General features: G+C 44.8%; 1 protein-coding gene across 1 annotated transcript in view; it reads left to right on the forward strand.

The window, feature by feature from the left end:
• cpsf1 (cleavage and polyadenylation specific factor 1) overlaps positions 1-12,197 on the forward strand; it is a 94,019-nt gene that overhangs the window by 33,306 nt on the left and 48,516 nt on the right. The window contains 5 exon segments of the mRNA XM_052015499.1: positions 771-821; positions 2,469-2,564; positions 5,270-5,344; positions 7,135-7,215; positions 10,484-10,585. Of these exon segments, the coding sequence (XP_051871459.1) occupies positions 771-821; positions 2,469-2,564; positions 5,270-5,344; positions 7,135-7,215; positions 10,484-10,585 (405 nt within the window).

Consider the following 12,197-nt stretch of genomic DNA (forward strand, 5'->3'; position numbering starts at 1 on the left):
TTGCATGTGAAAGATTACTGAATGTGGCATCATGTACCTGGCTTAACCCTTGCAGTTAGGAAAAGATTCCAGGGGTGAGATGAACTGTTCGTTAAAGTACTCCAGTTAAGTAAACATGTTGGTGAAGGTGAGCCCTGGAGTGAAGGGTGGTGGGTATGATATCATTAAAGCTGAATGGGAAATGGCTGGGCTTTAGCTTCTTTGAAGTGATTGGAGCCTGAATGCCATCCAAATCCTTCTTGAGGTGTTTTGATAGTGCAGTCAGTGAGAAAACTATATCCAGGGCGCACATAGGCAAATGAAGCAGGAGATTCATTTTAAGCACAGTGAATTATGATCTATACCACAGTACCTAAAGCAAAGTCACAAGTTACATTGAAGGAGAAGCTGGATAAAGTTGGATAAGGAAAAATGTGCTGGGCTATGAGGAAAGGGCAGGGAGGAGGAATTAACTGCATGGCTCATTCAAAGAGCCAGGGCAGGCAAGATGCACTGAATAGCCACCTCCTATGCATTATGGTTCGGTGTTGGACAAGGACTGAGTTTGGAGAGTAATATTTTCCAGTTGAATATCTGTGTTCAGAATGACATTGAAGAGTGGCCACTTGGGCCCAATCACAGGGCAATATACCGTTCCCATTAAGGGTAATACACGGGAAAAGGTGGGGTGCTCACTGCTACCACAGGGAAATTATGGTCAGTTACATAAAGGTAAGGATTATTTTCCTGACTGGTATCCCTGATTGTTTTAGTTCTGCTTTGTTCTGCAGGAAGAACCACCCAATAAGAAGAAGCGTCTGGATTGTCTGCAGGCTGGATCGGTGAGTATCTCCTGTGGCTGTCTTCCATTACATGTCTGAGGAGTGGTTGCAAATCCATCATTAGCTGCTTGGAACATAGAACAGTACAGCACAGGAACAGACCCTTCGGCCCATGGTGTCTGTGCTGACCACAATGCCAAATTAAACTAATCCCTTCTGCCTGCACATGATCCATATCCTCCCATCCCCTGCATATTCATGTATCTACCAAACAGCCTCTTAGATGCCACTATCGTATCTGCTTCCACCACCCTCTGTGTTTTTTAAAAATAAACCTGCCTGTACATCTCCTTTAAACTTTCCCCCTCTCACCTTATAATGCATGTCCTCTACTATGCGACACTTCTACTCTGGGGGGGGAGAAGATTCTGACAGTCTACCCTATCCGTGACTCTCATAATCTTATAAACCTCTATCAGGTCTCCCCTCAGCCTCTGACACTCCAGAGAAAACAGCACAACTTGTCCAACCAATTTTGTTAGCTCATGCCCCCTCATCCAGGCAGCATCCTGTAAACCTCTTCGCAGCCTCTCCAAAGCCTCCACATCCTTCCTGTAATTGGGCGGCCCAGAATTGCACACAATGCTCCAAATGGGTTCTAACCAAAGTCTTATACAGCTGCAACGTGACTTCCTGAGTCTTATACTCAATGCATGCCGTGAAATAATGCTGGAATTGTAATAGACTGGTGACATGCTCATGGTGTGTGCTTTGGTGGTCTCTGTCCCTCGTGGTACCATCTCTTTCCTCAGTCAGCTTCCACCAGAGGTAGAGTCATAGAGTCATACAGCATGGAAACAGGCCCGTCGGCCCAACTCGTCCATGCCGACTGTGTTGCCCAGCGAGCTAGTCCAATCTGCCTGCGTTTGGCCCATAGCCCTCTAAACCTTTCCTATCCATGGACTTATCTAGATGGCTGTTAAACGTTGCTAATGTGCCCGCCTCACCCACTATTTCTGGCAGCTCATTCCAAATACGCACCACCCTTTTGCGTGAAGAAGCTGCCCTGATGTCCCCTTTAAATCTCACACCTCTGATCTTAAACCTACGCCCTCTTGTTTTTAGCACCCCCTCCCTGGGGAAAACGACTCTGTGCTTTCACCCTGCCTATTGCCCCTTCATGAGCTGTATACCTCTATCAGGTCACCCCCTCAATCTCCTACGTTCCAGGGAATAAAGTCCTAGTATACAGAACCTCCCCTTGTAACTCAGGGCCCCCAGTCCTGGCAACATCCTGGTAAATCTTTTCTGCACTCTTTTCTAGTTTTAATAACATCTTTCCTGTAACAGGCGCGACCAAAATTGTACACAACACTCCAAGTGTGGCTCACCAATGATTTCTAAAACTGCAACATAACTTCCCAACTCCTATACTCAGTGCCCTGACTGATGAAGGCCAGCGTGCCAAATGCTACCTTCACCACCCTATCTACCTGTGACGCCACTTTCACTTGCACTCCCTGGGTCCCTCTGTTCCATAACACTTCCCCGGGCCCCTATCAAAGAGGATGATGGTTTCCTCCCCTTCCACCTTCCCCAGCGCTATGTCTTGAACCCTGACCTATTCCACAGATACTGCGACAGAATGACAGGAAAACTGCAAAGGAAGAGAGCAGATACATTTTAACTCGCTGGTTAACATTGCAGCTGGTGATGTTGCTCTGTTGGATGACATGGATGAGATTTGAAGTGTACGGGAACGAGGCCCAGTCAGGCACTCAGCTAGCTACTTATTCCTTTGAGGTAAGATGTGATTTGTCAGGTATCATCGAGGGTTTTGAAACCCTGCAGGTCTTAACATTATATGCAAAACTGTTAATAGATAACCTCTGTGTTTCAGCAGGAAAGTGTGCAAAGAACCACCCCTTGTGTCAAATTGTTCTCTTTGCATCGTCACCACTGAGGTGACCAAGGAGGAGAAGGGGTTTGGGGTACAAGTTGTAATTGTGGATGTTCCTGCTGCAGGGTCACTGCTGTCATCAGAAGTTGTTGTGTTTGGTGAAACCGTGAAACAGAAAAGGATGTTTGAAATCCTGGCTGTCAGACAACAACCTTTCCCTCAATGTCAGCAAAACGAAAGAGCTGGTCACTGATTTCAGGAGGTGGGGTGGAGGACACACCCCTGTCTTATCAATGGTCTGAGGTGGAGATGGTTGAGAGCTTCAAGCTTCTAGGTGTAAATACCACCAATAGCTTATCCTGGTCCAACCATGTAGACACTATGGCCAAGAAAGCACACCAGTGCCTTTAATTCCTCAGAAGGCTGAGGAAATTTGGCATGTCCCAACTGACCTCATCAGATTTTACAGATGTATCACAGCTTTTCTATCAAAGCATTCCATCCAGATGTATCAGAAGCTAGGTACGGTAATTACTCTGCCCCAAAACTGCAAGAACTGCAGACAGTTGTGAACACAGTCTAGTCCATCATGAAAACCAGCCTCCCTTCATCGACTCTGTCTACACTTCCCGATGCATCAGGAAAGCAGCCAACATAATCAAAGATTTCTCTGACACCAGTCATTCTCTCTTATTCCCCCCACCCCTTCCCTTATCCAGAAGATACAAAAGTTTGAAAATGTGACACCAGGCTCAAGGGACAGCTTATATCCTGCTGTTTGTAAGCCTCTTGAGCAGACCTCTTGTACGATAAAGATGAAATCTTAATCTTTCAACCTACCTCGTCATGGCCCTTGCACCTTATTGTCTACCTGCAGTGCACTTTCTGTAACTGTTTCCCTATATCCTGCATTCTGTTACTGTTTTTCCCTTTGTACCACCTTGATGTACTTGTGTTTGGAATGATCTGTACGGATGGCATGCAAAACAAAGTTTTTCCACTGTACCTCAGTACATGTGACTGTAATGGACCAATCACCAATTACCTCAATTAGATTTACTATCACTGACTTGTATGCCGTGAAATTTGTTGTTTTGCGACAGCAGTACAGTGTAAATACATAAAATTACTATGTTACAAAAATAAATAGTGCAAAACAAGGAAGAAAATAAAATTACCTTGTAATTGTTGAGAGAGTGATAGGTCAATTTTACAACAGATGGACCTGTTGAGGGGTGATGTGAAAGGGAGTGGTTCATAGATCTGTGACCTACTTTTGTTTCTGCTCCTTTTAAAAATTGGTACTTCGGAGTGGAGGAGCTGTTGGCAAGTTTACTTTGTGCTGCAAATTCAGGGCTCCTTTTGCAGGATCTCGACCTGAACCGTCGACCATTCATTTCCCTCCACAGATGCTCCTTGACCTGCTGAGTTCCTTCAGCAGTTTGTTTTTTGCTCCAGATTCCAGCATCTGCAGTCTCTTATGTCTCCATTAGCCAATGTTTTATTGCCATCCTAAAGTAGTTAGCTTCATACTGGAATCTGGTGCATGAGACAGAACATGGAACAGCACAGCACAGGAACAGGTCCTTCGGCCCACAATGTTCTGCTGAGCTAATTAAGCTAACGATGCCTAATTATACTAATCCCTTCTGCCTGCATGCGAGCTGTACCAGAATGGGTGAGCATGAGTTGACCAGTGGGCCTTCCTCATATTTTGATATGTTTTTATGCATTTGATAACAGAAATTAAACTGGTAATTTGGTTGTAGAAGGAGCTGCATCAGTTAGGGCAGGAGTTGGGACATTATGTTGCCATTCATAAGTCATTGGTGAGGCCGCACTTGGAGTACTGTGTTCAGTTTTGGTCACCCTGTTATAGGAAAGACGTGGTTAAACTGGAAAGAGTGCAGAAAAGATTTACCAGGATGTTGCCGGGACTAGAGGGCCTGGGTTATAGGGAGAGGTTGGCCAGGCTGGGTCTTTATCCCTTGGTGCATAAGAGAATGAGGGGTGATCTTATAGAAGTTTTAAAATTATGAGAGGCATAGATAAGGTGGACGGTAACAGTCTTTTCCCCAGGGTAGGGGCATATGCTTAGGGTGAAGGGGGAAAGATTTAAAAGGGACTTGGGGCAATTTTTTCACGCAGAGGGTGGTGAGTATATGGAACGAGCTGCCAGAGGAAGTGGGTGAGGCAGGTACAATAGTGTCATTTAAGAAGCACTTGGATAGGTACATGGAGGGGCGGGGCTTAGAGAGATATGGGCCGAACGCAGGAAATTGGAACTAGATGGGTGGGCACCATGGTTGGCATGGACTGGTTGGGCCGAAGGGCCTGTTTCTGTGCTGTATTGTTCTATGATTATAACTCGATATAAAAAGAGCAGATGCAAAATTATATTTCTCCATTTGTTTCCAACATTCTGTGACGTATATTGAACTACCTTCCTGAGGAGCCTTCAGTATGGTTCTGAAAGGCTATATTATTATATGTTCTTGACCCACTGTGGGCTAAAACCCAGAATTTGAACTGTAAAGCTTATTTTGAAAATACACCAATTTTCTAGCTACTCTGCTGTCTAAGTAGTTTACTTGGTGTCTTCCTGCAGGTCTGTGACAGTATATTGAACATTGGTCCTTGTGTAAATGCTTCCATGGGAGAACCTGCCTTCCTCTCTGAAGAGGTGAGTGAGAATCGGTAGCAGGTCTGACTATCCGGGTGGGAGGGTGCTATCTTGGGTACACACTTTCCCACCTGCAAGGCTGTCAGCAGGAGTCCCCTCCCCAAAGAGTGTGGGGGAGGGAATGGCAGGTGGAACAACAGAGTTGAGAACCTGCAGTCTCTCTTCTGCATGGTCAAGTTTATAAAATTCATGTACAAATCAGTAAAAGTGTGTGTGTATGTGTTAGCCAGCCATTTGGGTGGTATTGGTTTGTGTTTGCTGGTCTAGCCTCACTGTTTTGGTATGAGAGGAAACCAGAGTTCCTAGCTCATGGTGAAGTAGCAGAGCTGTGCAGCTGTTTCCAGTTGCTTTAGATAAAGCAACTAGAGGGAACCTATTCCTCTGGCACAAGGATGCTGCCTGGATTGCGGAGCATCCCTTATGAAAGCAGGGTTGAGGGAACTTGGCCTTTTCTCCTTGGAGCGACGGAGGATGAGGGGGGACCTGATAGAGGTATATAAGATGATGAGAGGCATTGATCGTGTGGAGAGTCAGAGGCTTTTTCCCAGGGCTGAAATGGCTGCCACAAGAGGGCACAGGTTTAAGGTGCTGGGGAGTAGGTACAGAGGAGATGTCAGGGGTAGGTTTTTTACTCAAAGTGGTGAGTTCGTGGAATGGGCTGCCGGCAGTGGTGGTGGAGGTGGATACGATAGGGTCTTTTAAGAGACTTCTGGATAGTTACAGAGCTGAGAAAAATAGAGGGCTGTTGGTAAACCTAGTAATTTCTAGGGTAGGGACATGTTCAGCACAGCTTTGTGGGCTGAAGGGCCTGAACTGTGCTGTAGGTTTTCTATGGTCTATTTCTATGTTCTAATAGTCGATAGTTCACTGATATGGTGGCGCAGTTAGTAGAGCTTCTGTCTCACAGCTCTGGTGACCTGTGTTCAATCCTGACCTCAGGTGCTGTCTATGTGGAGTTTTCCCTGTGACTGAAAGGGTTTTCTTCCCACATCCACAACCCAAAGATACGCAGGTTGGTAAGGTAATTGGTCACTGTGAGTTGTCCCTGGTGTGTAGGTGAGCTGTAGAATTGGGGGGTGGGTTGATGGGAATGAGGAGAGAATAAAAATGGACAGTGTAGGATTAGTGTCAAAGGGTGCTTGATAGTCAGTGCAGGCTTGATAGTCAGTGCAGACTTGATGGGCAGAATGGTCAGTTTCCATGCTATTTCACTCTGTGACCAGATGACACATAGTTACTACCCAAAGTTTAAAATCTAAGGGGGGATGTTTTGACATAGGGAAGGTGGTTATGACCTGAAATAGGTTGACTGTAATGTGTTGGATTCAGAATCAATCATTAGCTTCAAAGTGAAATTAGATACACAAGAAAGAATAATTTAAAGGTCTATGGGGAAAGAATGGGTTAATGGTACTGGTGGTGTTTCTATACCAGGAGCCAACGTAGTATCAATGGGATGAATGGCCTCCTTCTGTGCCATAACAGTTCTTTAGTATTCCCAGCTCAGACAAATGGTCTCATACAGTTGACTTAAACATCTTGCTGTCTTTTACTCTGTCTCAGGAGTTATTTTGTCAGTTGTGGAGCAGCACCAAGCAGTCCAGATCTGTGTCTCTGCCAGAGGAAAGACTATGGTGACAACATCAGAACGTTGGGAGGACACACAACTGTTCTTTAAATCGGAATTTGATAGAAGCGTCATTTGGTGTTTCCAAGCATAAGTTACAGGTGTCTTCTTTATTGCCTTCTGTTTTCGTTACAATTTATTTAACCTTTCACTTCATTTTTAGTTTCAGAATAACCCAGAGCCAGACTTGGAGATAGTTGTATGTTCTGGATATGGAAAGAATGGTGCACTCTCCGTTCTACAGGTAATGGGCTCCACTCAGCCTCCTGGTGTCAGCTTAGATACAAAGCTTTGCATCTAACACGCAGGTCCTGCCAGCCTCTGTCTATTTGTTGTACTTGTTCAATCCGGAGAAGTGTGAGGTGGTACGCTTTAGAAGGACAAACTCTAAGGCAGAGTACAAAGTTAATGACAGGATTCTTGGTAGTGTGGAGGAGCAGAGGGATCTGGGGGTCCATATCCACAAATCCCTGAAAGTTGCCTCACAGGTGGATAGGGTAGTTAAGAAAGCTTATGGGGTGTTAGCTTTCATAAGTTGAGGGATCGAGTTTAAGAGCCATGAGGTAATGATGCAGCTCTATAAAACTCTGGTTAGACCACACTTGAGTACTGTGTCCAGTTCTGGTCGCCTCATTAGAGGAAGGATGTGGAAGCGTTGGAAAGGGTGCAGAGGATCATTTGGCTTCCGAATTGCTGGCTGTGCCTGCACATCAGCTTTCAGTGACTTGTGTGCAAGGACACTGAGATCCCTTTAAAAAGCAACATTTCCCAGTCTGCCACAATTTTTAAAACAAAATTACTCTGCCTTTCCATTTTATGCACTAATGTGGATAACTTCACATTTTTTCTGCATTTTATTCCATCTGTCCTCAGTTTTAGCTTTTACACATTCCAGTGAGGCGCTTCCCATCTTTAGACCCATGCGTCTGGATATTTCTGCTCCCCTGCAAGTCCTTCTACTGCCCAGAGGTGGTGGCTGGCAGGCAACACAGCCTTCACAACTCATGCTCACTGCCGCACAGGTAGCACAGTGACTCAGCTGGTGCAGCCACTGCCTCACAGCGCCAGGATCCTGAGTTCAATCCTGACCTCGGGTGCTCCCTGCGACCGTGTGGGTTTCCTCCAGGCACTCCAGTTTCCAAAGACATGCAGGTTGATGGGTTAATTGGCCAGTGTAAATTGCCTCTAGTATGTAGCTGAGTGGTAGAATATGGAGTTTGATCAACAGGAAAATTTGGCAATGGTGGATGGAATTTAACTTGAACTAGTGTGAAGTGATGCATTTTGGCACATTACACTAGGGCAGCAATGTGCACAGATAACAGCAGGGCCCCTGGTATTGATATTGGTTTATTATTGTCACTTGGTACAGTGAAAAACTTATCTTGCATATCGATCATACAGGTCAATTCATTACACAGTGCAGTTACATTGGGTTAGTACAGAGTGCATTGAGGTAGTACAGGTTAAAAACAATGACAGTACAGAATAAAATGTCACGGCTACAGGGAAAGTAAGATAAGATATCTTTATTAGTCACACTTACATCGAAACAGTGAAAAGTGCAGTGCAATAAGGTGCAAAGTCACAACAAGGTAGATCGTGAGGTCAGAGTCCATCTCATTGTATAAGGGAACCATTCAATAGTCTTATCACAGTGGGGTAGAAGCTGTCCTTAAGTCTGGTGCTACGTGCCCTCAGGCTCCTGTATCTTCTACCTGATGGGAGAGGAGAGAATGACCCGGGTGGGTGGGGTCTTTGATTATGTTGGCTGCCTCATCAAGACAGCGAGAGGTAACGACAGAGTCCAAGGAGGGGAGGCTGGTGTCCGTGATGCGCTGGGCTGTATCCACAACTCTGCAGTTTCTTGCAGTCCTGGGCAGAGCAGTTGCCGTACCAAGCCGTGATAATCCAGATAGGATGCTTTCTATGGTGCATCGATAGAAGTTAGTGAGAGTCAAGGGGGACAAACTGAATTTCTTTAGCCTCCTGAGGAAGTAGAGGCGATGGTGAGCTTTCTTGGCCGTGGCATCTATGTGATTTGACCAGAGACACCTTTCAGGTACATTCATGGTTCCTTGAAAGTGGCAACACTAGTAGACAGGGTGGCAAAGAAAGCATTTGGCACGCATGCCTTCATCGGTCAGGGCATTGAGCATAAGAGTTGGGACGTCACGTTACTGCGCAAGATGTTGGTAAAACCACGCTTGGAGGATTGTGCGCAGTTCTAATTGCCCAGTTATAGGAGGGATATAATTAAGCTAGAGAGGGTACAGAAAGCTTGACAAGGACGTTGCCGGGACTTGAGGGCTTGAGTTATAAGGAGAGACTGGAAAGGCTGGGTCTGTTTCTGGAAGTGAAGGAGGCTGATAAGTGACCTTGTAGAGGCATATAAGAGAAAAGGTGGATGGTCATCGTCTTATTTTTCCAGGGCAGGGGAGTGTAAAGCTAGAGGGCATGGGTTTAAGGTGAGAGGGGAAGGATTTAAAGGGGATCCGAGGGGCAAGCTTTTCATGGTGGAGGTGGGTATAATTAGAATGTTTAAGAGACATTTGGACAGGTACATGGATAGGAAAGGTTGAGAAGGATATGGGCCAAATGCAGGCAAACGGGACTAGCTCAGGTTGGCATGGTTGGGTTGGAGGGCCTGTTTCCATGCTGTATTTGACGTATATCAGTTTGCACCCCGCAACTATCTGCTATAGTGAGACATTACTGTTGCAGACCCTAGTGCCACTGGTGCTATATTAAAGGTTGGGATTACCAGGACTATACCAGAGATCATTGGTAAAGTCTGTAAACACCCAAGGATAGACCTGTTATTCAACTGACTCTTTGACAAGTGGTGTAACCTATTATTTTTAGATTTGCGATGTGGAGGACAATATTATGCTTGTTATGTGAAATGGCTGCTCATTCTTGTCTTTGTTACCTGCAGACCTGACTTTCCCAATGCCTTCCTAGCCATATTTCCTTATTCTGCCCTCTGTAAACTTAAGGTTGTCTAAAACACTTTTGCAAAGGATCCATTTGTCTGTCATTCTTGCTGATTGTGCTTTACTGTTGAGCAGTGCTTTGATATTAAAATGCTTGCTTTTGTCTCCCTCCCTGGTTGAACCTTTGCCGCTGGCCTCCATCTCCTCCAGGCTTGTGACTCCCCCACGCTATTGCTGCACCTCTAATTCTGGCCTCTTTGCCTTTTCCAATTCCTACTACTACAAGGAATTTAAGCATTAGATTTCCCTCTGGGTCAAGGGGATAACTGGAGTTGGGCGCGAAGCGTTTGTCAGTCCAGAGACACTTTGCAGCAACTGTTGTAATTTGTCTGTGACCGATCTGTGGATCAATTTATTCCAGTTCCCCGTGGGTTGTCCCTGGGTAGCTGCTCTTTAAAATGGACATGCCCCGATCAGTAGCTAATGTGACAACAATGAGGCTCGCCAGAGGAGATTCAATGGTAATTATTATGAAAGGCAGCTAACCAGATGACCCTGTGCCTTCTGTTCAAACAGCGAAGTATCCGAGCCCAGGTGGTCACAACCTTTGAGCTTCCTGGCTGCCATGATATGTGGACGGTGATTGCCTCCGATAAGAAGGATGAGGTGAACACAAAGGTATGCACTAAGATAATTATCTGAGATTCTTTCAAGTTCTACATATTAACCAAAGGGCTGTTTAAGCTTTTCTCTCAGCACAGTATAACGTACATCAGCAGTGTTTTATCTCCAGAAAGAGAAGCAGCAGCAACAGAGAGTGGGAATTGTGAGGAGATAATTAGGAGTCTTATTTTAAAATTTATTTTGGATGCTGTGATGATCATTTACGCAGTTAATCACGACATGCACAATCAGTCTTTGTAGGCCTGGTTCTGGGGAATGAGTGGGTGCAAGTGTAACGTGATTCATTAATCACAATAGTGATTCCAGAAGTTCTGGAAAAATCAAACTTTGACAACATTCAATTGGAGAGGAATCAATTAAAAGGGATTTAGCTCGAGATGATTGGAATCAAAAATCATCAGGTCAAACAGTAAGTGAACATTGAGCTGATTTGGGGCAAACTGGATCCACAAGGCTCTGGATAATAAGGACATAGAGATTAAAATAAATTTAAAAAGGAGACTAGTGATAAATGTTAGGGCGATTGTATAGCAGAAAGTGAGCAAAGTACTGAGCTTAATGATGTCTTTCCTATAACAGGGTAACCAAAACTGTATGCAGTATTCCAGGTGTAGCCTCACCGATGTCTTGTACAACTGCAACATAAATTTGATTTGCAGTGATTCTGTACCATCTTGGTTGCCACTTTGGGAAGGTCATAATTGAACTGAAAGAGTGCGGAGAAGATTTATGAGGATGTTGCCAGGACTTAAGGGCCTGGGTTACTGGGAGAGGTTGCACAGGCTAGTATTTTATTCATTGGAATGTAGGAGATTGAGGGATGACCTTATTAGAGGTGTATAAAATCATCAGGGGCACAGATAGGATGAACGCACACAATCTTTTCCCAGGGAAGGGGAAATAAAAACTAGAGGGCACAGGTTTAACATGAGAGGTAAAAGATTTAAAAGGGAACTAAGGGGCAACTTTTTCATGCAGAGGGTAGTGTGTATATGGAATGAACTGGTAGAGGAAGTGACTCAGGCAGATACAATAACAACATTTAAAAGACATTTGGATAAGTACATGGATAGGAGTGGTTTAGAGGGATATGGAACAAATGTGGGCAAATGGGACTGGCTTGGTGGGCACCATGGTTGGCATGGATGAGTTTGGCCAAAGGGCCTGTGCTGGATTGCTCTGACTTTTATCTGCCTTTCCTTAGAATCTTATGGCAATCAAAGAAATAGGTTTATAGTCATTTATAAAATGAAGTTTTATATATAATTGAAGGATATTGGATGCAGGGCAATGCGGAAAGTCCTAGCCAGTTGGACTCTTTCGAAGGGCAGACCCAGGCATACAGTGATTCCCCTTCAACGCTGTACCATTCTTTACTTTGGCTGCACTACATGAAAAGACATGTTAAACCCTATCTTCATTTTCCCAGGCTGTTTGCTGCTCCCTAGCCCAGTGGAGGATGATGTTTTCATCTGTCATTGATTTTGCCTGAAGAATCTTAATTGATTTACAGTAAAAATGCTAATTTTATGTTGTTATGATGAAATTAGCTAAAGGATTTAGGTTCCCAGAGGAATCGGACCATATTTACCTTTTTGTTAGTTTG

The sequence above is a fragment of the Pristis pectinata genome, chromosome 5 (assembly GCF_009764475.1).
Source record: "Pristis pectinata isolate sPriPec2 chromosome 5, sPriPec2.1.pri, whole genome shotgun sequence".
Classification (NCBI taxonomy): domain Eukaryota; kingdom Metazoa; phylum Chordata; class Chondrichthyes; order Rhinopristiformes; family Pristidae; genus Pristis; species Pristis pectinata.